General features: G+C 35.6%; 1 protein-coding gene and 1 long non-coding RNA gene across 2 annotated transcripts in view; both read right to left on the bottom strand.

Moving 5' to 3' along the window:
- The window catches only part of LOC106948543 (uncharacterized), a 28,952-nt gene extending 28,242 nt beyond the window's left edge, over positions 1-710 (bottom strand). The window contains exon 1 of the long non-coding RNA XR_001425203.1: positions 376-710. This is a non-coding gene — a long non-coding RNA (uncharacterized LOC106948543). The remainder of the gene's footprint in view (positions 1-375) is intronic.
- Positions 711-769: 59 nt separating this feature from the next.
- pard3bb (par-3 family cell polarity regulator beta b) overlaps positions 770-25,419 on the bottom strand; it is a 241,538-nt gene continuing 216,888 nt past the window's right edge. The window contains exons 24-26 of the mRNA XM_015034281.1: positions 5,397-5,612; positions 4,054-4,198; positions 770-3,948 (exon numbers count right to left, since the gene is read on the bottom strand). Coding sequence (XP_014889767.1) covers positions 4,084-4,198; positions 5,397-5,612 — 331 coding nt within the window. The 3' untranslated portion in view covers positions 770-3,948; positions 4,054-4,083. The remainder of the gene's footprint in view (positions 3,949-4,053; positions 4,199-5,396; positions 5,613-25,419) is intronic.

Genomic DNA, 25,419 nt, shown 5'->3' with positions numbered 1-25,419 from the left:
ATTGGACAGTTTTTGTAGGTTTGTGGACATTTTAAAACAAAAGCTTCACCTTAGAGTGTGTTGAGAGGTTTTATCATAAGCATATTCCAGAAGTGAAGTAACATGAGGCTGAAGTTGGTTTCTGCGTTTACTGTGTTTGTAACAGGCTGTTTCACAATGATTTCCTCATCTGAACTTACTTAGATCAGATCCACTTCCACACTTTATAAATCAAGATGGCTTCTTGAGAATGCATTTATCTACGGGCCATAAACTGGAAAACTGAAACTGAAGTTGTGATGTGGCAAGTTAGAAAATATATGAAAAACAACATAAAGTTACTTTTTTAACCTATTGCAGAAAATGTACTGAGCAATAAAGTCTGGAATAGGAAACATTTTTCCATTATTAGTTGACTTTGTGTCCAATTTTATCCTGGTGTGGAAAGTAATTCCCAAATTTTTCAAAACTATATTATATGTCGGCTTCGACGGCCTATCAGGTTAGACAATAACAGTTTAATCTACAGAAGGAGCGTCGTTTTGAGTTTGAAGCAACAGTAGGTGCTGCTTAAGTGTTAAAACTGAGGGGGAAAAAAAACAATAGTCACACAAAAAATGTTCAGTATTGTGTTGTCTTCCTGTAACTTTGCCCTAAAAGCTAAAACAAAACATTTCACTGCTGTTCTTTCAACAAAATACTAACAATTTTACTTTTAGGATTTTTTTTTAACTTTTGTCAAAATTGAAAAAACAAAAACAAAAAAACACAAAAACAAGCGATTTTTTTTCACAATTTCTACATTCGAACAGCAGAACCTCACTTCTGCAACACATCTTCTTCAGAAAAATGTTTGTTTTCATTCATTATCCCACAACTTCCTTTCTTTGTAGAGACTCCGGGTCAAAACGCCTCTTCAACAACTCACAAACCCGTTTCGTACCAGCATGTTGTTTTCCTAACCAGTAAACAAAACATTTTGTAGTCGTGTATTTTACCACGGCATGTCAGGTTGTTTATTCAAGGTACTAGTTAAGTATTTTTGATGAATCGTGAGGATAAATGACCATAAAAATAATCAAGTCGCACATATGATTTAACTGAATATGATTTACTTTATATTTTTTGATCGCACTCTATGTTTACTGATTGTGGTCTGTGTGAACTCCAATGAAATACAGCTTACTAAGTCACAATAACACAGAGGGGATTATTTGGGAACAAAAACGGAAAGAGAAAAAAAACAGCAAAAGTACAAAATGCCGAGTGTGTGAGATGACCTTTGACTTCCTTCTGTCTTTCTCCCATCACTTCTATTTCTCACTTCTCAGCTTTTACTCACTAGTTTCCAAAGATCTCTTTACCTCTTCCTTTCCTTCTTTCACACTTTCTTTCTTCCTTTCTTTCTTATTCTAAACCTTATCTGACAAACACATATCCAAAAAATTTAATTAAATCTATATTTGTATGAAAAAATTCATTATTTTTCAAGATTCATGGTAACCTCCTCTGAACATTCACTATATTGAGATTTAATCCTCAGTCTTTTAACATTATTCTACATATATAAAAACATTTAGTATCAATTGAAGTTAATACTGCTGAGTCGAGTAGAGTGAAATAAAAATGTTTCTCTTGACTAACTCTCAGTAAATCAACAGTTCAGTGCAACTAAGAGCCGGAGCTCTGAATCAGCTCTGTAAAAACAACAGGGCTGGCTTGATCTTAATGCAGTTGCAGAACGCAGATGTTTGGAAGCAGGTGTGAAATGAAACTAAAAGCAGTTTGTCCTGCAGTTTTACCACCAGACTGTAATGCAAGAGATACTGATAGTAAAAATGTCAGAGTTCATCATACATTCAAGTAGGAATTGGTTTAAATAAAGTTAGTGAAGGTCCAGATCAGCTAATATCATCAGAGGTTGATGGAAATGTCAAATTTGAGATTTAGCTGATTATTAATATTTTTATCTGATGTGAAATATTACTAAGTTTAACACTGAGCTGGAGTCATAAAGTTTCCCATTTGGATCTTATCTAATTCTGTGCTAGAAAAGTAATTAAACTCAAGTTGACTGACAGAAATATCATTATTAAAAATGAAAAAAAGTGCAATGTTATTAAAAGCATATCATTACACAGGGACATATTTCATACAGCGCTTTACTGTGATGTAACTTCAGGAGTCATAAAGGAAATCTGAAGGAATTAAGAAATTAAAAGTCGGGTTAAGGAAATGGCTCACTGGCAAAAAAAAAAAAAAAAAAAAAAATCCATTTAACACTCTGGCAGCGCCCACACACAAAAACAATTTTTCTGAAGGTAAATTGGCTTGACAGAAATCTTTCCTTGACTGTCAATATAGCCATGTGTACACTTTAAGAGGATTTAGAAAAATTATCACTGAGTTGCTGATGATCAAATACACTTGATTACTTGATCATCAGAAAAATTCATGCTTTGACAGTTAGGCAATGCCAAGATGGAAAGACATGTACTGAATCAACTGCATCAATCTAGAAAGGGCTCCAAGACTAAATTTTAAAAAATTCATCATTCTACATTTAGAAAGGTTATTTACAAGTGTAAAAATATTTAAGGCAGCTGCCAGTCTTCCCATAGTGGACATTCCAACAAACTAAACCCATGTAAGGCCCTACAATGCTGCAAAAAATGCCTAAAATCCAAAGATTGGCATATTTAATGTAACATTACAAAAGATTGAAAAAGTATGGGTGTCTGTAATGGTTCCAAAGGGAAAGTTTCTGTTCCATGGTTTGCAAAGTTGCATCTGGTTGGACAACACAACTTCTCGAGTATTGGTCTTTGCATACAGTAAACTGTGAGACCAAATTGGCAATATTAATGAGTCACATTGGAAAATTGTGTCCCAAGCACTGGAGTAGAAATACAAAAGAATGGCTCAACAAGTAAGGAATTCAAAATGTCACTATGGCCCAGTCAAAGTCCAGACCTCAATCTAATCTAACTGGTGTGAAGGGACCCTTAGAGTGCTGCGGTGGACTGGTGACCTGTCCAGGATGTACCCTACCTCTCACCTGTTGACTGCTGGCGATAGGCAACAGCACCCCTGGCCACCCATAGGGATTGGATAATAGATAGATAGGACTTTAAGGAGCTGTGCATTAATAAATGCATTAAAATAATCCTGCACAGAAAACCAGACGCCTCCACCACAAGAAAAGAGACTGAAGTGGTCACACAGAAACTAACTACTGAGGTGTTCCTACAAATTATTGCATGGAGGGATGCACTTAGTTTTTGCCATGGCTGTATCTAATGCGTGAATTGATTTAGATTTTCAAAATTAAGTAGTAATTATTAATGGAATAAAGCTTTAAAGTGATTTTCAATGACATATCAACACATTTTTGAACCATTTCCTTCCATTTTCCATAATGTACATCCTCCTCACAGTGAATCAAATACTTCCAGTCACATTCAAAACAAAAGAAGTGGTTTTATGCACAGATCTAATAACACTGAAGAGTCTATTCTGTGTTAATCATCGTATTCTGTAGAAAACATCCGTTGTACTGTTTTTATTTTCACTAATCTGTCATTTGAGTTACTTTGGAGAAGCACAGGAACCATCAGGACCAGTAGAGACTTCAGATGCCGGATTTAAACTGATCCTGTTACTTTCATATATTTTACTGACTTAGATCTTTATATCTTAATATGTGTGAAGTATAAAGTAATCATTTAACACAGAATATCTTTGAAGCAATTTAAAATACCAAGCAGACAGCCACACCACAGACATTTGCTGATTTTCATCAAGGTATTAATAGTAGAAAAAGGTGCAAAAATATTTGGTAGGTTTTGCACGTTTCAGTCTGTGGATCTTGTGGTGAAAGTAATCCTCTGTTTGGAGTTGGTTTGGCGTTGCTCTCCTCCTACATCCCCAGTATAACCATACTGGTCAGTGCTGGGTTCCATTTGGTGCCTGAAACCAATTAGATACTCTCAAATTAAACGAGATCAGCATCAGTGTTACATTAATTAGTACATATGTGATTTATAAAAGCAAAAAAATAACTGCAAAAATTACCTGGAACTGTCATCGTCCGTGATTGATCTCCTACCTATAGCCCCCACCCACAGTTCCACGTGCCATGGTGTCGTACCGCGGTGCCCGCAGTGGAGGAGTGGGAGATGGCGGCACGTCCTGCCGCAGAGGTCCTCTCTGCTGGGTACTGACAGCAGGAAACCATGGAAATTAGACAAAGAAAGATCCAACTGTCAAAATGAAGAAATGCACAATGCCCCTCACTCTGGTTTTACTCAGTCAGGAGAAAAACCTATAAAAAAATTACAAGTTCCAGTGTTGTTGGCACTGCTAATGATACGTTTAAAATGAATGCAAACTATTTTTCAATGTAAGTTTTATATGTTAAGTTGATCAGTGTTGAAGAACTTCTAGTTATCCATTATTTTTTTCTCTTGGGTTTAACAAGAAAACAAAAAATCATGAATTATAATGGTAGAGTGGACCCTCAGTATTAATGGAGACCTCCTCTGAAACTCCAATAACTGCCTAGTTTATATGTTCAAGCAGTAAATGCACCTTAATATGTATCAATACACACTACGAAACAACCTTGACACGACTGATTTCTAAAGTCTTTCTCAGCTCCAGTTTTGGAGGTTCAGCCAATCAGGATCAAAGACCATAAAAGGCCCTACTGGATTGGCTGCTTTGCCCACTAAAGCCCATAGCAAGTCAAGTAGCATTGTCCCTGGGTATTGCAGCTTTCCAAGTTGCATTTTCTTTTGAATTTTTTACAAAACAAAAACTTTATGAAAAAAATTACAAAAAGTTCAAACTATTTGGAGTTGCATTCTACAAAACAAATCCACAAGTAGGCAAATTTGGGAACAGGTGTGGGTTTATTGTATTCCACCTCTGAAAATGACAAGACAATAAAGAAGATCTGTGTTGATCATACCAATTCAGGAAATGGTTACAAGACAACTTGTCCAAATTTGGTCATGCTTACAGTGAGAGCAAAAATTAAAAAGCTAAAAGAGTTAAAACTGTGACCAACAAAGCAACTTGACACTCTATGTCTGTAAGATCTAACCTTATACATTTTTTGACTGAAAGACTATTTGATTTTAAGGGAAACGTGGTAATAGTGATATTTCCAAAAATTAAATAAACATTTTTTAAGCTCAAATTAAAGGTATAATTTTTCAAAATTATGTACGTGTGTGATGCCATTACAATAAAAGACATTTGTTCTCAACCTTTTTTCACATCTTTTCCAGTGGTAACATTGAGAATGTAAGGTGCTTTATAAATTACTACAACTAGTACAAAAATAACAATATCATCTGTATAAAGCTTTATTGTACAGACAATTGTAAGGCAACATATGTAAACTGACTAACCTGGGGTGAGGGTAGTAGCCAGGTTCAATCCCTCGAGGGTCTCTTGGCTGTTGATAAGGCTGGCCAGGCAGGAAGTTGGAGAATGACGGACCAGACTGGGAGTTGATGTTAGAGTAAGTTGGTGATTGGGGGTACCCCGACTGGGCTTGTGGAGGTCCGGGGTAATGACCCGACCATGACTGCATTGGGTAGTCAGCAGGATCCATCGGCCCTCGTCTATAAAAAGAGAGTTGATGATTTTGTGATTATTTGGGGACTTTGCTGAGAAATTTTTGTCTTTCAAGTTTTAGTATTTGTTTTTATTTCTCTTTTTGGATCTTCATTCCTGATCATTTTGGTCATCTGTTCCTGAGAATTTTGTCACATATGGCCTTGTAATCCTAGCCACTCCCGTGTTTGTGTGTTTCCCAGTCTTTTTATTCAGCAATTTCCTTCCAGGCCTTGCTATCTCCCTGCTTTACCCACCTTGTAGGTCTCACCTGATATTCCCAAATACCTTCACGTTTTGCCAAAACGTTTCCAGATACATTGAACTGTGCTGTTCAACTGTCATCTTGTGTACTGTTTTATCCACTTGTTCTCTAGGTTTTTTTTTGCTTATGTTAGATTAAAACCTCAGTGTTCCTGCCTAGGTCTTGCTTGAGTTAGGTCCTTTATCCCATTTCAAAAAGCGTAACTCATACAGTCATTGCACACAGAGCAATATTTCCAAGCATGCCTCTCTGATAAGCAACAGTTCAGACTTTTTTCTTTTTAGCACAGCCTTGGTTAGGTTGAAACAAATATGGCAATTACCCTATATACATCTTTATGTGGTGACTCTTGAAGTATTAATATCTATCCATCCATCTATCCATCCACCTACCCAGCCACCCACTTACCTACCTACCTATAGTATTTTCTAGTTTAATTCTTCTGTTTTTCCTAATCTATAGACTCCTTTTCAGTGCATAACTTAGTTACACAAAGTTCCAACAGTTTTACAGAAGAAGAAAGTTATATAAATGTGGTTCAAAGTAAGCGAGCTGTGTTAATTAACTTAGATTTTCAAATACTCCTACCTGAGTGAAATCTGCAAAAATGACAAGGTTATGAAAGGCAATCAGAGAAATAAACAAGATTGACCTACATGACTCCACCAACTTGAACCCCCTGCTCAGCCTGAAAAATCACCGGCAATAACACAAATAATCAACCTACTGCTGGCACCACGAACGCCGCATTTGCTGTTTTCGTTTCTTTCATGATGTACCTTTCCACAGATTTTTATCAAGAAACAACCAGCAAATGGTAATAGTTCTCCTGTTGCCAATCTGCTGACTGTAAGGCTGAAATATTCATGAAAAGCTGCTGGAAGTGGTCTGCTGCGGACTGGGGAGGCAAGCGGCAGGCACCCTGACGAGCCAAGAGCCTGTTGCAGCCAAAGATCACATAGCAACAGAATATAAGTGACATGTGACAGTTTTAAGTGGGATAGGGCTCAGTTAACGCACGCAAAGACACACATTCACACACGTAGCTGTGGTAAACCAGTCTGGACTTGTTAATAGATATTAATGTCTTGTGCCCTGTGGAAAGCAAGTACACAAACATGTGCTCAGCACATAGCAAACATTATGAGGTATTAGGTTTTATCTCCTATCTTTCTGTCTCTCTCACTTAACGCCATTTGCCTCATTCTTTCTGGATCTGCTCATCTGTCTCGTTTACCTCTCACTTTAAATTCGGCCACTGCCTTGCGTGTGTGCTTGCATGTCTGCATAAATTAGAGAAGAACTAAATTTGTTTCGGCAAATTTGTAACTTCGAGTTAGATTACAATCTTACATTTATGGACTTAACTTGAGCTATGGATAAGTACATTGTCTTGTAAGATGTACAACTTGAACACATTTTTAAAATCAACTTTTGAGCATTTTGAATTGATTGAGAATTCCCAGGACCAGGAATAGCAATTCTTTATAGAATGTCTTTTTTTATGAACCTGTACTAAGTGGGAACTTCTAACCAAACACAGAAATGATCAACTGGCTGTTGCCTGGAGATATATTGTTAATCTGATCATGAAGGAGACTAAACAAAACAGATTTATACATAAATAGTTGCTGGTGGTCTCCATGCTGATGCCTGCGTGAGCCAATCTGGGTGGTCAGCTGGGGAAAGTGTCTAACTGCATGCCCTTCGTGTTTCGGATGTCTTCTTCTGCCCCTCCTGGCTCCACATCCACTGTTAGCATACTTATGTGTCCATGAGCACACACACACACACACACACACCTTACATTTCTGCTGCTAAGTCAACTCATCTGTCCGCCTATCCGTCACCTGTCATCTGGTTTCTGGCTTATTCTGCTCTACGTATTGGAACTCACTCAGGGTCAGCGTATCAGCTGGACGTCTCAAATTTCACTCCTCTCACAATCTGCAGCCATTTTGTCTGCTCTTTAGCTGGAAAGCCCCCCAACTTGTGACTGTCAGTTTCCCCATTTGCAAATGTGTCTGTTTAGTTCTCTGTCGTCCTTCTTTTAAATGTTTTACAATGGCAAGTCTATCAGAGACATAACATATGTGCTTATGTTGGTTAGGCAGACTGTCACTTAGAATTGTTTTTCTTCTAGACATGATAATGTCATTTAAGCAGAGATAAGGGCAGTGCAGATGTGATGAGGTGGTGAAGAGGGCAGGGAAGAGAGTCATAAAGAGGGAGTAGATTAGGGGAAGTAAGGAGAAAAATCAATTCAAATAGATATGGTTTAAATTTCATCATTCTATAATCCCAATTGTATGAGATGTAAATATTTCTGGATGCGAATAAGAATTAGTTTGATGTTTTTGCAAGTTGACAGCTTTTAAAGAAACTACCAGAAAGTTTTTTCCCAGTGTGTGATGATGATTGAGGTTAAGGAAATTGGGACAACTGCTTCTTTATTCAGTCCAGTTTGTTACAGAGTAACTTGATTTTATTGAACCTGCCTTGTAAGATATGTAAGGTATAAGCTAATTAGAAAGCAATTATGTTTTTCTTCTTTAAATAGCTGTGTTTCCTGTCTTATTTTGTAAGATGATGTTAACGCTCAAGCAGAGTTAACATTTAAATAGCTTTGTCATTAAATGTTTTGCTTCACTACTAACTGGTAGATCACAACACAAGACTTTACTAGACAAGAAAAAAAAGCATGTTCAAGTATTTTGTTGAAAATTTGGACAAACCAATAAATACTTGAAGAATACAATGTATTGAGATGAGGCCAACGTTTGTTTCGTTGAAAGCCTTTGCACACACCATGTTTTAGGGAAAAACTGAACAAGACTTTCAAAAACACAATATGAAGGAGAGCAGTAGCATCATGATGTCTGTGCTGGTGGTTTTCAGCATATGGCCTTGGCCATATTCACATAGTTAAATGACTTTTTTCACACAAGAAACATTAGTTATCAGTTCCAAAGAATTTCATTTTATTAAGAATCAAATAACTTTCAATATTCAAATTCACTTGCCCTTCCACTTTTTTATTCATGGTTATTTGATTATTTTGGGTTAATTTCTGGATTTCCTAGCTTGTAACAAATGTCACATGTAAATTTTTTGCCAATAACTTAATTTGAAATGGATTTATAGTTGACATATTCAATCATAAACAGAGATAAAAACACTGACTGATTGAAACTGTTTAATTTGACTCAGTCTCTAAGTATCTCCTCTCCTTCTTATGAAACCAGTAGGCTTTTTTTTTCAGACTGGAAGAATAAATGATTAATTTCATAAAACATTTGTCAGCATGAAAATGAAAACAACCATTGAAACCCCGGCGTGGTATGAAATGTTACAGAAATCCAGTGGTAATCTTCAGAGAATCCACTGTAAATCCGGTGGCAAGTTTGGAATTCCTCCTCCAGGAACCCAGTCAGCACTGCACAGCAGCTGGGGATTACGGAGTAATGTGGATGGAACCCAGTACTCGCATGCACGCACACACATACACGGATAAAGACGAGCATCGAAAAAGGAAAAAAAAACCCTTACGCAGACGCAGAGACTTAGAAAAACCTTTTCACAAAAACAAACACGCATTCTCACAGAGTTTCCGTTCAGGACGAGTTGCTAATCGTCCCCCTCTCAAACCCCCTACAGTCTGGAGGAGGCAAATTGGAGCACAGCTGGAGGGGAGTTTAGACCCAATGAGGAGGCTGTTAGCCTGTTGGTGTTCATGCGTGCATATGTGTATGCATTTGTGAAAGACGTAGAGAGGAAGACCAAACAAGGGAAACAGATGTAATGAGTGAGAACAGCTTTCTGGCATATGCAACAAGTAGTTTAAAGTAATTGAGAGAGTCATCAAACCAAAAATGGGGAAAAAAAAATGAAATAAAAAAAATCGACAAATTGAAAACAGTCCAAACAGAACAGAAAAGACATTGGCGATTCAGTTTGAAGTGCAATTTAACTATGTAATACCTGTTTAAGGATGACTTCCTCACTGTCGTTATTACACAGATAGTGCTCTCATAAATCAGGTCAGATATTCGAGAGGATAATTGGGGGGAATTTCTCTTTAGGTCTGACAGTAATTGAGAGTAATGTGAGCTGCTCTAATTCCATGGTATTAGGAAGATTTCTGATGGATTTCAGAGGAAACAACGACTCGCTATGTTCAGCGCACCTGCCCCTCTCCCTCACAAACACATAGACACACTGTTGGAGCCCTGCACACAGCTGCTACACAACCGAAAAACACACAAGCTCACTCACACAATGTAAAGCCATTGGGGACTATTCAAAAAGTCTTCACTTCATAATGTTTCTTTTTTTTTTTGTTCACAATTCAATTTTTCAGATCAAACTCTTTTCAAAATCAGAAAAAAATAGTGGTTTAATAGAAAAATAACTGTTATTTAACAGATCTTTTTTTGGTAGAACAAGATAAAGTCGCAGTACATCCAGATATAAAAAAAAAAAAAAATCAACAAAAACAAAAAGAAAATGTAGCATTTAAAAAGTCACAAAGCCATTTGTAAGTATTTGGGATTCCAGTCAGCAACAATGAGAGCCATTATGGAGAAAACATGCAACCCTACCAGGAGTGGCCAGGTCAAGCAAAATTACTCCAAGAGCGCATCAACAAATGTAAGAACACAAACCATCAATTCAACATAAAGTGAACATTTTACAGATAAGAGAGAGGAGGTTGTATAATGAGAGAACAAAAAGATGAAGTAATGATTTATTCAGAGAGTGGAGACGAGAGAAAGAAAAGTAAATAACTGTTGTGGGTGTAATTAGGTTATTTCTTTATTAGTCTGTACAGAACACAAAATAAAACCCGCGTTGTATTATGTTTTCCGATTTTCTGCCAGAAAGAGTCACAACGATTTGAGGGATATGGTAATAAAACAGATTAATCACAACAATTATGTCATAACAATTCGTTATGTGTAGTGATAATGAAGATGCAGCAATCCAAAGTTATTGAAGCTACACTAACTTTGACTATGTTTCATTGTCCTAATGTGATACTTAATTATAACATTTTAATCAGAGAGATGAAAAGTCCAAAATGCAAAGCAATAAAACCTGATAGGGATGAAGGGGTTGGAGCAACATTACAATTACAATCCCATTTGTCGGTAAAAAATGTAAGATTTCCAGAGTAAAACTGATTGTTTCTATAAGTCTAAATGTTGAGCAAGACCATCAAATATATTTCTAACTGCATTTTATTCCATAGACAAAGTATGGAAATCTTTTGGCTAAATAGCTTTTGTAAGGTAAAAGAATATTTGCCTCGCTGTAAAACCAGACTGCAGTTTTCCATATATATGCTGCACTTTTATTTTGACTCAGTTTTTAATGAATAACGTTTGTGGTTAATTTGGTTATTTTTCTAAGTGTAGTCGACACTTCTGAAAAGAAAAATCAAAACAAAATAAATCTAATTCAGCAAGTAAACTTTAATTTGCAAAAAAAAAAAAAAAAAAAAAAAAAAAAGTTCTGCAACCAAATACTAACCAAATCCAAAGTTGTTTTTATTATTATTCTGATAATTTGTGAATATTCATTACACACTGCATGTTGTCCACAGGTAAAAGAATCAGGATATACTTTTATAAATAACTATCCATTTTCAGAGTCGTTTTCAGGGGTTAAGTAAATATGGTGCGCACAGATTCTCATTCAATAACATACATTTTCATAATTTAAAAAAAACAAAAATGACTATTACTCAATATGTGGTCTTCAAAATCTTCTCTGATTTTCTTTTCTTTTCTGAAATGTTGTAACTTCCCTTGGCCTGTCCTCCCAAAGGACAGATCAATTTCATCCTACTTATGTGCTTCAGTTGGAATAGAAGCCAACTTTCAGAGCACAGAAGCTTTATACAATGTTCTTGGAGCGAACACTACAGAAATGTTATGTTTTTAACATACAATTTGCACCTTGTAATTGTTAGGTTGGGTTAAAAACATTAGAAATAACAAAAACAGCCCAAAATATCCAGAAAAGAAACCTGTTGCATAAAATGTCTGAAAAGTTTTTTGAACAATTAAAAAGTAGCAGAGCACCTGCTTTTCTACTTCTCACCAAAACGAAAAAGCAACAAAACACTTGACATCTGGGAAACCTAGTGAACGACGCCACTTCAGATTGGCACGCACACATGGAGTTTCTACATGTGATGGATGGATTAAATGTCCTGATATTCTTGCCAAAAGTCAAAGTTCTTGACTGTACATGTTGGAGAAGGAGTAAGAAATGACTTTTTACATGAAAATAAAACGATAAAGAATCTCAAACCATTCCAAAATTGTTTTACTAATTAGGTGACCTTTGACACAGCTTTAATTAGTGATATTAGAGTAAAGGTTCCTGCGCCAAAATTCACGCCATGCTCTTTAGATGTTCATTTGTGATTCTAATTATGTAACTTTGTGTTGTTTTACCACTTCAAATTCCAATAACATATACTGGCTGCAAGGTAAAAAATATTAGAGTGAAAGGATGATTAGGGCTTAGAAAAAAATGTATTTAATTTCAGAATTATAATTTGTTTCCCTGATACTTTAATGCAGATGGGCACATGGTAGGAACAAACAAGCTGTCTGGAGGAGCATGTCAGATTTACTTGACCAATTTAAGTTTTTTTTTAATTATTTTAAGTCAAAATTCTGAGATTAAACCCAAAGTCAGGAGTCTTGCTTCTTTTTCAAGCTCTTTCAAGCCAATGTGTACAAATTAGAGAAAACACATGCAGAGCATGTGGATCTCTAACTGCAGAGTGAGAACATCGAGGTTTTCCTTAATGACACGGCGTGACACCCCAGAAACCCAATGAGGCTCTAAGCTGTTTTTCTACTTATCGGTAAGCGGTTACACACTGTGTCTGGGTGCATTTGTTTATCATAGATGGCATTCTGTTGGTTCAGCTGCTAGTGTGGTTTCCATTGGTGAACGTGTGTGTGTGTGTGTTTCCTTGTCCCCTGGTTTTAAAATCTCTCTTAACTTTTGACCTCATGGAATTCACATGACACTCCATTGATTCCCACCTCACATTTAGAAGAAGAGGTTAAAGGCTAAACTAGCGTCTTATCAACCTGGATTAGAAGACAAAGATAAAACATTCAAATCTTTGCTAGAGACTACAAGGTTTCAGTCAAGCACAGTCATAGGTTATTAGGAAATTTGACACAACTTGGACAATTTACCCTTAAAAGTTGACCTATTAACTGTGAAGAATTTCTCAAAAATTAAGATTCAACCTCTTTGTCTTTTATCGTTTCAGTGTGCAAATCTAATAAGCAGCTTGCAGACAAAAAGTTGATCACTAACAGGTCAAAGACAAAGGAATGGGGCCGCAGGATTCTGAGTGGGGGCAGGAAAAGAGAATGAAACAGAAGATAGACTAAATTTATTTAAATGTCTTGGCCCCAACTACTTAGCCCTACACCCATGTGATCAACAATTGGTTTTATGAGTTGATTTTAAATTTGTAGGATAACTTAGCTCAGAAAATGTTGATTCAATGCTTTGACAACTGTGGTCCAGTCAGTTTGATGCATGTCAGATGTGCTCCTGCTTTAACACTTGCAGTTTAAATGGGTGAAACATCTTTTCTGCATATCATTAAGGTCAGCAGGAGTCTGCTAAGAAACATTTTCATTCAAATATGTTAGACCTAATAAACATATAAAACCCATACAAAAAGCCCTCACAAGTAAAATAGATTATGTGCAGAAAGTGAGACTTTCATCTGCTTCCATTCATTGCTGCTGATGTCCAAATAAAGCTTTTCTGGTGAGATTCAGAATCTGGATCCAAGCAAAAATCACAATATCTACATTAATGATGACATAATTTAACTTTTTTGAATGACAATATTTTTCACAAGTGGCCATTTGTCACTGATACAGTACAGACATACTGAGCTCACCGAGGAGCAGGTTTAAATCTCTGGGTAACTTGCTAGTCTGTTCCAGGTGAATGATTTTAAAAATTGCTCATGATTTCCTCTTCCTCATCACAATAATAAAATAAAAAAATAAAAAAAACATTGCTTTTTCTCCTTAAAGGAGGTGTTTTGTCTGGAACATGATCAAACTTTGGCAACTTTTGCTGGATCATGCTAGCTTTTTTGAATATTTCCCAATTTCGGCCATGGGACTAAACACAACTGAAAATCAAAAGTTGCAAAAATGATAATATAGTTACCATTTAAAGTAAAATAAAGCAAAGCCCAGTTTATCCTATTCCACAAAGGAACAACATTATATTTTAACTGCAACTACTTTGACTTATTGACCAAGAAAACATGAAAGATCTAAGTGGATATCACACAAACAATATTATATCAAACATATAGCAATAGCTGATAAGCAGTACAGAAAACGCTTTGAGTAAAATAAAAAAATAAAAATCAAAGAATAAAACAGAGCAAAAAGAATAGAGGAGTTTAGGTCCAAAAACTGAAGAGAAGAGGATGGTGGCTGCAAGCGAAGAGAAATTCAGCCTCATATGAACACCTACTGAAACTGATAGAAATGAAAGGACACAGATAACAAAGTGGATGAAAATGAAAAAGGGGAATACAAAAAGTAACAAAGAAGAGGGGGTTTGTGATTGAGAAGAGAAGAAAAACGAAAACACAAAGTGTTGCCCTCCAGAGAGCGAGCATGCTGAAGGTCAGCATCTGCTGAGAATAATGGGCACTACTTTGGAGGAGTCCACATGTGTGCAGACGCCTGGGTACTTGTTCACATTTCAATGAAACTAAACTCCGTTCAGAGGCTCCTATCTGTCTTTGTCAATAAAGCTCTGTCAGGTAGGATTAATTCAGCAGTATATCATGCAGGAATTACTGGTAAAGGAAACCAACTTGATTACATTCCCCTGTGCACGTAAGTGTTTATGCACTAGGTCTCAAGAAATGCCATCTTTGAATGTTTGATGATGCATAATTCAAACTAAAGCTGTGCTTTGTGGAGAAATGAGAACAAATGTTCTGAGCATATGCAAATTGTGCAGAGAATGGGAAGAAATGGGAGAAGAGCAAATGAAAGAAGTGCACAACAGTAAGTGGTTAAACTTGAATGTATGATAAAGAGAGTAAAAAAAAAAGAGACAGTTCAAATTAGAGCACCAAAAAGGTAAAATATGAGCTGTCAGTAACACACACACACACAAAAAAAACCCCTTAAAGAAACGTAAAATCAGGGCTGGAGAAGAACCCATTAGAGGGAAATAAGAGGAACTGAAGGATGAGGGCCTTCCAGATGGTAGGAGACTGTTGCCTCGGAAACACAGAGAGGGCAGAACAATGGGGATTTGGAGTGGCGTTTTGTATCCCATCATAATACGGCCATGCCATTTGGAAACTGAGCAGAGAAGCTGCAGCCTGCACATTTACTGTGGGCACGTTCTTATAATCAACTCCTATAGAAGATAAAAAAACAAAACAAAACAAAAAAAATAACATGCAACAGTTTCCTTTTAGTAGAGATTTTTAGTACATGTTAAAATTTGCAAATAAATTCATGTATTCATTTTTAATGAGAACCAATAAAATATTTATGTTTCCAAAAAAACATACAACAATATTAACTTATCTAAAATGCACTTACAGAGTAGCTAAGGCTGTGAATTGCATGTAAAAATGAACCATAACCATCCATAGACGCAACAAGGATTCAAATTAGGGTTGACATTCAGTTATGCGAATGCCATACATTACCAATTACAAGTGGAATAGCTGGTGGGTTCCTGAGATATAGTAAAATACAATACTAATTACACCATATCCTATTGAAACAGCAATCATTATTTCACATCTTGAGACCCTTATGCTTAATAGTTTCAGGCTGGGGACATTTTGGTCTGTCTGGGACTAAAGGATACAAATTGCAGCCTGAATTCTGACCCGTAAAACACTCTGAACCAGGAACATGAAGAGTTCATACTTGAAATGAGAATTTTACAAGCCAAAGAAATGATGATAAAAAGATAAGCACTGTTACGGATTGTGGCATTCATATGGATAGAATTAGGTGCCAGAAAAATATACTTCAGGTAAAATATTGAACACATCAACATTTATCTCAGTTTAAATACTTCTAGTGGGGCCATTGGCATAAAATGTGCACCAGATGTTGGCAATAATCCTAGCAATCCACACATATAAAGAAATCAAAGCACATTAGTCATGAAATGAAGTTATAGGGGAAAAATTTAATGTCAATTTCCAAGGAAGACAACAGTTCCAAACCCACAGTCAAGAAAAATCTTAGGTGGTTTAAGAAAAAAAGTAAAATGGCTAGAATGACTAAACCATTGGAAAGAATTTGAGATTAGAAGACAGGAACCTCCATAATCATTAAAATGTAAAGACTTGTGTGAAAAATCACACATGAACAATGTATGCACCTTGAAGTAGCTTCATCTCCTGTAGGTTCTCATACAGGAGATGTCTTTAAGTTGTCACCACCAAGAAAGACTTTTGCATAAAGTATTTAATACATTTCTGTAAGTGTGTTCAATATCTCTTCTCAGTGTTGTTCCAATGTTCCACCCACAGCTTAATCTGAGAACTAATATCTGTATGTCTGGATTACTTCAGTAGCTGACATCATATTATGTCAATGTAAATATGTACCGAGAGAAAACATGCTTTTAGTACTGATTATGCTACTGTATACACACAAAAATACCTCTATAATAACAGATGTATTTTTATAAATATAGTGAAGTTCGATAAATTATAGATTTTTTTTTCGGTAACCCAATACATTGAATGAAACACAATAATTTACACAAATCTTTATTTCTACTAATTACAATAATTTTCTGCTTACTACTAATGAAGACTCAACATCTGAGATAAGAATATAAGATACGACCAAATAAAAATAATTTTAAATACAGAAATGTGGGCCAAAAAAAGATGTTTAATACCTGCTTACTGATCATTGTCAAAAATTAATTTTAAACCACCAAACAAACCTCATTGGGGTAGTATAATTTACTGAAATGTATTAGTCATATATTTAGAAATTGCAGCATATTACTTTTCACAATGTAACAAAAGGGTAACTGGAGTTTTAAAAATCAATCTATAAGAGAAACTTAACAAGCTTCATTTCTACTCCAACTGCTTTATTTTGTATTTAAAAGCCGACTGCTGCAGAGTTGTAAAAGTACTTCATCCATTTTATTAACTGCAAAAATTTGGAGGTGTTGAAGACTTTATTTTTTTGCTTCTAAGATAGTTATGAATTGTTATGAATAAAATAAGTTATGAATTCTAATGCATAAAATGTTACCTACATGCATGCTCAAACACATTTAATTATCTAACTATACAATATAGCTTTGAAACGAGGACATTTCTTCTGCAGCTCAGAAACAACAGATGGTCATTAAACTGTTGCCAGATGTTAGCATTTTGCAGCTGCAACTGTTGAAATGTCTGAGGTGCAGCCTATTTCTATAGACATAAATAAACAGGAGTGTGTTACTAGAGTGTGCTCATATCCACATGTTAACAAACTTCTGTAAAAGAGTCAAACTACTTTCTATACTGACAAAATGATAAAGAAATCACATTCTCTGACCTTTACGATAAGGGTGATTTAATATTTTATGATCTTATTGCCAAATACCATTATCTGTAGACTTACTTCACCACAATGGATATTTGCTGTGCCAATTTTCCAACTATGTCAACCTTCATTACCCATGAGCAAAGTATCACGTAACATCAGTCCAGCTCCAAATCCACTAAAACGCCGTTAAACACTTTCCACCTGGGACCCTTAAAAAAGTGTTTCCTCCCTCACCCCAGGGTCCTAGCATATCATACCCACTAGTCATGCACACCTGCTGGTCCTGCAACACATTATGGGCTGTAACCCAACATTTTAGAGACTATGTTCAGATCAAAGCTCTGACCAAAATGCTTTAAAACAATACTGAGCGAGCAGACCATCAAGAACATGATGGGGTCAATACCAGAAAAAATGGAGGATGGTGGTGGGAAAGCTGTCCAGAGCTGTGCTATATAGTTGTCAACTGATATAGACTTTAACCTCTGCAACTGAACAGAGCGGAAAGCAAAGACTAAAAGAACAGGGAAAACATCTGGGTTTAGAGACATGCAAGTGTTTAATCTGCTTTTAGTCCCGGCCATGTATTCATAGGACACTTTGATCAAGGTTGACAGTAACCAACGAATACAGGGGAAAAAAAGAGTTTCTAAGTATTATTACACAAGTTGGTATAGATCTAATTGTATATCGTTTAATATAGTTTTCTTTTACCCTCTATTTTTTTAAGCAGTAGCTCCTGAGAGGGAGTGAAACAAGAATAACCCTGGAATTATTTTACTGTTGTAGACAAAGGAAATAACAAAGCATCATTTTAAATAGCTTTTTAACTACTAAAGCAACACTTGACTTCTACAATAACAATCTAAATGAAAACATGAACAATTCTAAATACAAAAGCAACAAAGACATGAGAAATAATCTCATGTCCAGCTTGTTACAAAAATGATACACTCTGAACATGATCTGTACATTTTTTAAAACTTTATTAGGTTTACATTATTATTTTTTCATCTCTCATTTGCATATTGATGTTATACAGGTCAACATATAAGTAACTCATAAATCAAGATACTGTTGACTAACATACTGAACTCAAGGTTTAAAAAAAGAACTAACACATCATTGTGATTATGCACCTTCATCACAAAAATTACAAATCACTTGTAATTTTTTCTCAAGATTGTAGATCATTATCTTGTAGAACTGAGTTCAAAAACTAAACATTTTCCAAAATATGTTTTCTTCTCCTGCACGTAGCCTGAAAAATACTTAACTTTTATTCTTTTTTATGCTTTACAATTATTCTGTCTTGTACATGCTTATGGTTTAAACGGAAAGAGCTGTTTTACGCTCTCAAAAAAGAAACACATTACAGTGTGAACCAACTGAGAAAAGCTATTCCCATTCCTCGTATAAGATGTAACTTTCTCTGAAGCAAAGATTTCCCCTGGAGAGGTTCAGCATTTGTTTAGAGAACTTCTTACCAATCAACTCCCTTGTCTATTGTCATACTTCAACATGCAAATAAGAAAAATACTGCGAGGAATAATTCTATGGATCCCTTGGATAACTAACAATCAGGGTCTCAATGATTCCAGAGAAACACGGAAAAACAACCTAACAATGGGTTGGATTGTGCAGCAGTGGTAAAGTGGTCTGGGAAACTCTCAGGCCTGGATGGGAGGTCTTCTCAAGAGAGCAAGAGACTTTCTCATTTCATTTCTCTCTATTGGCAGGCCAAAATGATTTGAAAATGTCCTTTTCACCCCAAGTTCAGCAAGAATGAAAATGAGACGTTAAGAGGCATAGGGAGCAAAAGGAAAGAAAAGGACCGATGTGAAGGAGATGGGCAGAAATTGGTGTCGTGTGAAACAGAAGACTCAGAGAAAACAGCTGCAGCAATTAAAAAAAGCCTGAATTAAAATTATAATAAGGAAGTGACAGTTTCTCCAGACCCCTAGAAGACAATTCTGACTGGGTCTTTTAATCTAATAAAAAACTATAACCAGAGCAAATTGAAAAAGGATGTCTTCCTAATCAAATTGGATCAGGAATGTATCTTGAGCTGCTAAATACTATTATTGACATATATCTACATGGAATGATAATGATTTCAGCTGAAGTTTAGTCAGTTTAGTTTACAGGAAAAATCAAATATTTTAGAGGGAGAAAACCTACAAATATTGAAAACATGAAACAAACTTATTATTTATTAAAGTGGATAAGTAATTTTAAAGCACTAACTGAAAACAAATAATTATTTATTTTTAAGAGAACATATATATCATATACATACACCAGTTGTACCGTCTTTAACAATAGGGTCTGAAGATATATCTTGAGCAATAACATGTTTTCTTTTGCTTTTTGTGTTTCCCTTGCCAGTCTAGACCATGCTAAATCTGTAAGAGCTCTCTCCAAATGATCTTCTCCATGTTTGCGAGGATGATGGTTATGACAGCTACATTACTGTAATACAGTTCAATCTTCGTGAGTAAAAGATTTATTGATTATGTCAAGAAAAAGTTCGATTTGAACAACACCTGCATGGTTCATGAATATAACGTGGACTATTTTGGTGGCAAAACGATGATCTGTGGCACTTCTGTACACCTCAGAGCAACAATGCTAGTCAGAAGTAGAGCAGAAATTTCATTCATTTTTAATGTGTTGCAAATTGCAGGCTTTGTCACAGGTGGTGATTTGTCACTGTGGAGAATTACAGGGAGATTGGGCATGTGATAGAGCACTTTTAAATCTCCCGATAGAGTGCTAGTTTGTTAAATCTCTACATTACTACTTTCATAGAACATTTCTTCTGACGCCTTCATCTTTACTGGATAAATCTTCAGTATCAAACTCATTTAATAATAACTTCTTTTATAATGTGCTTTAAAAGTACTGAACAATTATAAGGAGATAAACAAATAAATAAATAAATAAATAAAACAATACAATTTAAAAACTTATGAAATAAGAGAAAAGCTGGAGACTGCTCTCTCTGCCTACTTGGATGTCTTGTGTGTAATTTTTCCTTTCACACTTTTTTTACATGTTTCTTTTGAATGTCTCTTGGCCTTCTAGTGATCAGGTCATCAAACCTTTTAATGGAAATTGACATGTTATTACAAGAAAAAATGCAACCAACAGAAAAAGCCCTTGAGGACAGATTTCACTTTGCAGACTGAAAACATGTGAGCTGATTCCTCTTCTATCCTTCATTGTTTCTTTCTTGATGAAATCTTCAGTCAATATTTTTATGAGTGCGCCTTTAAATAGTTAAAGTCTGCCTGTTGTGAAATCTGTCAACTCCTGACCTTTGTCTGTTTATGTCGCTTTGTTCCCCCCTTTCTCTCTGCATTGCTATGCAATGAAAACAATAATGAGTGTGTGTGTTCAACACACACAGAGAAAGAATGTGCAAATGGGTCATGAATGAGGCACACATGGGGCATAACCTGCTAATGTTAGCCATACAGAAACTGTGATAGCCATCTACTGACCCCAGAATAATTGAAATGAAACAGTGCAGGCACACACACACACACACACACACACACACACACACACACACACACACACACATATTCTGATGCTCATTATCAACACGGACATGTCCATGCCTGGCCAATGAGGTTATTTCAAACAAATGTACATTCATTGAAACACATACAAAGTTCCCGAAGTTTAAATAATGGTTTTCTTTCTCATTAGTTCAATCTTTGCAGACTGGTTGCACTACAATCTGCAAGATTATCTTTGATTTCCCAGCAGCTTTGAATAGGCTGTTGCATTTTTTTGTCACCTTCATATCCCTATGAAGGTGACAAAAAATCCTCTTCTGTACATTTTTATTATAAATAAAACAAAACTAAAAAAAAACAAATAGCAAATATGATATTTTTCTTTAGAACTTTAAACAAAAGAATGCAATTTTATAGTTAATCCTGAACAGCTATTTAAGCAATGTATTGTGAGTGACAAACAAATATTCACAGTTCCTCAGAAAAATGAGGTTTATTATTGAATAAGTAACATATTTGGTGCAGGTTTCTTTATGGTTTTTATGGAGATTAGTGACATCTGTATTATGTTATGGAGGGGGATTTTTATGGAGGAGTAGCTACATGGTTGAAACGGAGATGAAGTGCTTTGCTGTTCAAGCAACATGAAGCAAAATATTTGAATTGTGGTTTAGATTTTTTTCCCTTAAAAGTCACAGCATTGGAAATTTGAGCAGTGCAGGACAAGCTTCTGGGAGTAGAACAGTGCAGCAGTGGGCGAAGAACAGATATTGACTGCTTCAGCCGTAATTAATAGTTCAGATTTATTTTTGTGTGCTGTACTCTGTGCGTTGCCCCTTTGGGCCATGCTTCCATAGAAATCTGGACAACCTGACTTCATTTCAGAAAGATAGAATCTTCAGTTGAAACCAGACATTTATATACACTGATTGAAAAGACTCAATGTGTGAAGTTAATTTAGATCGAAATTTTCTTGTTTTAGCTTAATTACCAAAATTATTTGCTTCTGGCCAGTTTTCTCTTTTCTGGCATATGCTAAACACCAGAAAACAACTTTAAGAATTTTATTTCTGTGACTTTCCTTGACTTTAAAAGTTTACATGCATTTGGTCAGTGTTCAGGACAAATGTCTTATTTGGGAATGTCATTACACTCACCACTAACTGTGTTTTACCTTTTTAAACTAATGTTTTGAATTAATTTTTTTGCTCAATGTCCAATCACATCTTTCTAATTACAAACAGAAGAAGAATCAGAAACACCAATGAGAGGGGAAAAAAACAAGACAAAACAAAAAACAATCACATAATATTTTCACCTATTTAAATTCATATTCAGTTTTGATGTTTGTGGGATGGGGAGGATATGTTCAACTTGAAGTAAGGAAATTTCAACTTCTGGATAAAAAAAGGAATAAATCAACTAAGTATTTTTTTTTGCAAGAATTGTTAGTGATAAACTAATGCCACTCATTATTTAAATGTGTTAAATCATCAACAGTGAGGTATTGAGAAACTACTTTTTATAATCAAATATATTCTGTAATAACATTTTACTGATTCATCTTTTTAATTTTAGCACTAACCAATTTGGTTGTTTTACTCAAACATGTTTTTGAACATATTAATGCATTAATCTTAAAAACACTATGAGACAGAGTTGACTTTTGTGTCTTTCTGAATGTGAATTCAGTAATAAAACAGTGAACAAGTTTTATGAGGCAGAAAAAATATTCAGTTTACCCTGAAACAGACCACCTATCTATTTCAAGCAGTGACATTTGCTGACAGTTTATGTGGTGAAGCGGTGGCGCTTTAGGCAGGGAAACTTCATCCACAGAAGGGTCATGTTTTAATTTTAGAGCCATCAAAACCTTGTCTCCAACACACACACACACACACACACACACACACACACCCCCACACACACACACACACACACACACACACACACAGAGATAAATTCACACCAACTCAGTTTATGTATTCCATACTGAATTTAACTGATGTTGAGTCAAAAGCGCAGTAACTGATTAAGTAACCCAAAAATTATTTATGTACCATCCATAGAAATGTTCAAACAGAAACTGTGGAACGTGGCTTAATATACAGGCAGACATGCAGACGCTAGATACACATAACCTTCCAGCTATTTCTACTGTAGTCAGGTGGAAAAATAATATATTTTTATGAGGTCAACACCCTGGATGTCGTTACAAGACATGACTTACTTTGTGCCTATTTTGGACCATGGAATAATTAATGTGTTAACTAACAGAGAAAAATAGAAACTTTTATTAGGATATGCCTTTATCAGTTTTGTCTAATTATTTCACTCATACAGAATGTAGAGTGTCTGTATGCATAAACTTTATGTCTGGCCACAAATCCTTAATAACTCCAATGCTCCTCTCCACCACCATCCTCCAAACCAAACCTGTCCGCTCTCCAACGCTCTCCTTGGACTTTGCTCAGTTATTCCTGCCATTCATCATCCTACAGCCTCTGCACTCATCTCCTAACAGCATTCACATTTATGATCCACCCTGCTAATCTTCTTCCTCACAGTGTTCCAAGAACATCCCGAACGAAGAGCATCACTCTATTCATTATACCGTGTTCACAACAAACCTCTTAAAGCTGCTGTTATTCCAGGACTGTCTGGTGTGTTCCTTAATCTTCATGATGTTTTCATTAGGGGTGAACATTTATCATATCGTTTATCATTTATGGTAAAAGAAAATGCTTGTCATGATAAGAATTTTGATTTATCATTCAGAAAAACTGAGTGAAATTTTATTTTTCCAAGAGACCCTCAATAAATGTCTGTAAATTCAAAAACATGATTATGTGCAGCTTTGCAATATAAATCAGACGTGTTTATGTGAATATTGTCCTAAAAAAGGCATTTTCAGAATTCATATATATGAATAAAGCTATGTCCAAACAGTTATCTAAAGTATAAGTAATACATAGTGTTTTAGTGTTATCACAACAGTACTACAAAATTATCGCAATTAAATTTTAAGTCTATATCATCCACCACTGGTTTTTATGCAGTTCCAACATTGTGTATATTCATATTGGATTAAATAATTAGTTACTGCTTTTATGGCAGTGTGGTCATTGTGGAGAAAGACATAAAAGTGCAACGCTTGCAAAAAGCGTCTGGCATCTGTGACTTGGCAGCAAAGACGCCATGAGACCGTTTTCTGTTTTAAGTGTCGAACCAATTTCAAGACATTTTTTTCTTTTAAATTAATTATTTAGCATATAGTCATGGGCAAGGTCTCTCTTTAGTCATTTCTGCATCATAATGTATGATCAGACATCCGTGCGGATTTGGCTGAGTGTGTAGAAATAGTAGCCCAAGTTTCTAAGTGGAAACAGAAATGCAGGACCTCTAAAGTATGCCAGCGTGTGCAAATGTGTCCAATTTCCCGAGGCTTTTCAGATACCAAAGCCAGACCTCAAAACTATCATCACTGTTCCCACCCCCATCTGCCAAAGCCATCACCCATGCAGAAACACCCTCCCTCTTTATCTTGGACTCACACACACACACACACACGCACGCACAGAGACACAAACACTGACAAAAGAGGTGTGAAATACCCATCCCTCACTATTTTAACAGGGTTGGGAACTTGGCAATAAACTTTTTAATGTTCTAAAGTTCTGTTCTTCAGCTCAACTTGCCAACTGACTCTTACTGACAGACACAAACGACGACTAACATCTGTTAGTCTGCAGAGGTGTTGGTAGTTACCAGCAAGTACAACAAAGTGAAAAGAAGCTAGAAGCAGCATTATTCTTTCTGTTCAAGTTCATTTTTCCCCTGCTTGCAACATGCTTTGGATACAGTAAGTCTAAGGAGTTGTTTAAATGCATTACTGCATCTGCCTTTAGTAAGGTAAAAAAAGGAAATGTGCAGCTAAGTAAGATATCACGTTGGGTGAGGAGCAACAAACAAGAAAAGAGTCGTAGAAAATAAAAAAGAAAAAAGAAAATTGTAGCTTTGAGAAAGATGGAAAAAAGGAGCAAATTGGGAGAAAAAAAATGCTCACCAGTGACTGAAGGCTTTTTGTATGGTCATGTGAGACTGTTTTCATCATTAAACTGTTGGCATGCAGTTTTGAATACAAAAGAAGAAAATAGAAAGAAAAGATAGATAAAAAAAAGTTTAAAACTAGTTTCCATTTATAAAAACACACCGTAAAAAGATAATATAGAATTTAGGCCAAACAAGATCTTTGAATAGACTTCTATCGATTTGTACCCTTTTGTACAATTGGTATCTAAAATCAAAGGGGACATTTGTAATCAGACTTCAAAGCGTATTAATTTGTATCTCAAACCGAAAAAAAAAATATAAATAACAAAAACATGATTCTGATTTAAAAGACAGG

The sequence above is a fragment of the Poecilia latipinna genome, unplaced genomic scaffold (assembly GCF_001443285.1).
Source record: "Poecilia latipinna isolate Pla-1442-1.1 unplaced genomic scaffold, P_latipinna-1.0 Scaffold17, whole genome shotgun sequence".
Taxonomy (NCBI): Eukaryota; Metazoa; Chordata; class Actinopteri; order Cyprinodontiformes; family Poeciliidae; genus Poecilia; species Poecilia latipinna.
Note: the sequence above shows the minus strand (reverse complement) of the source record. Positions and strands in the feature narration are given on the sequence as shown.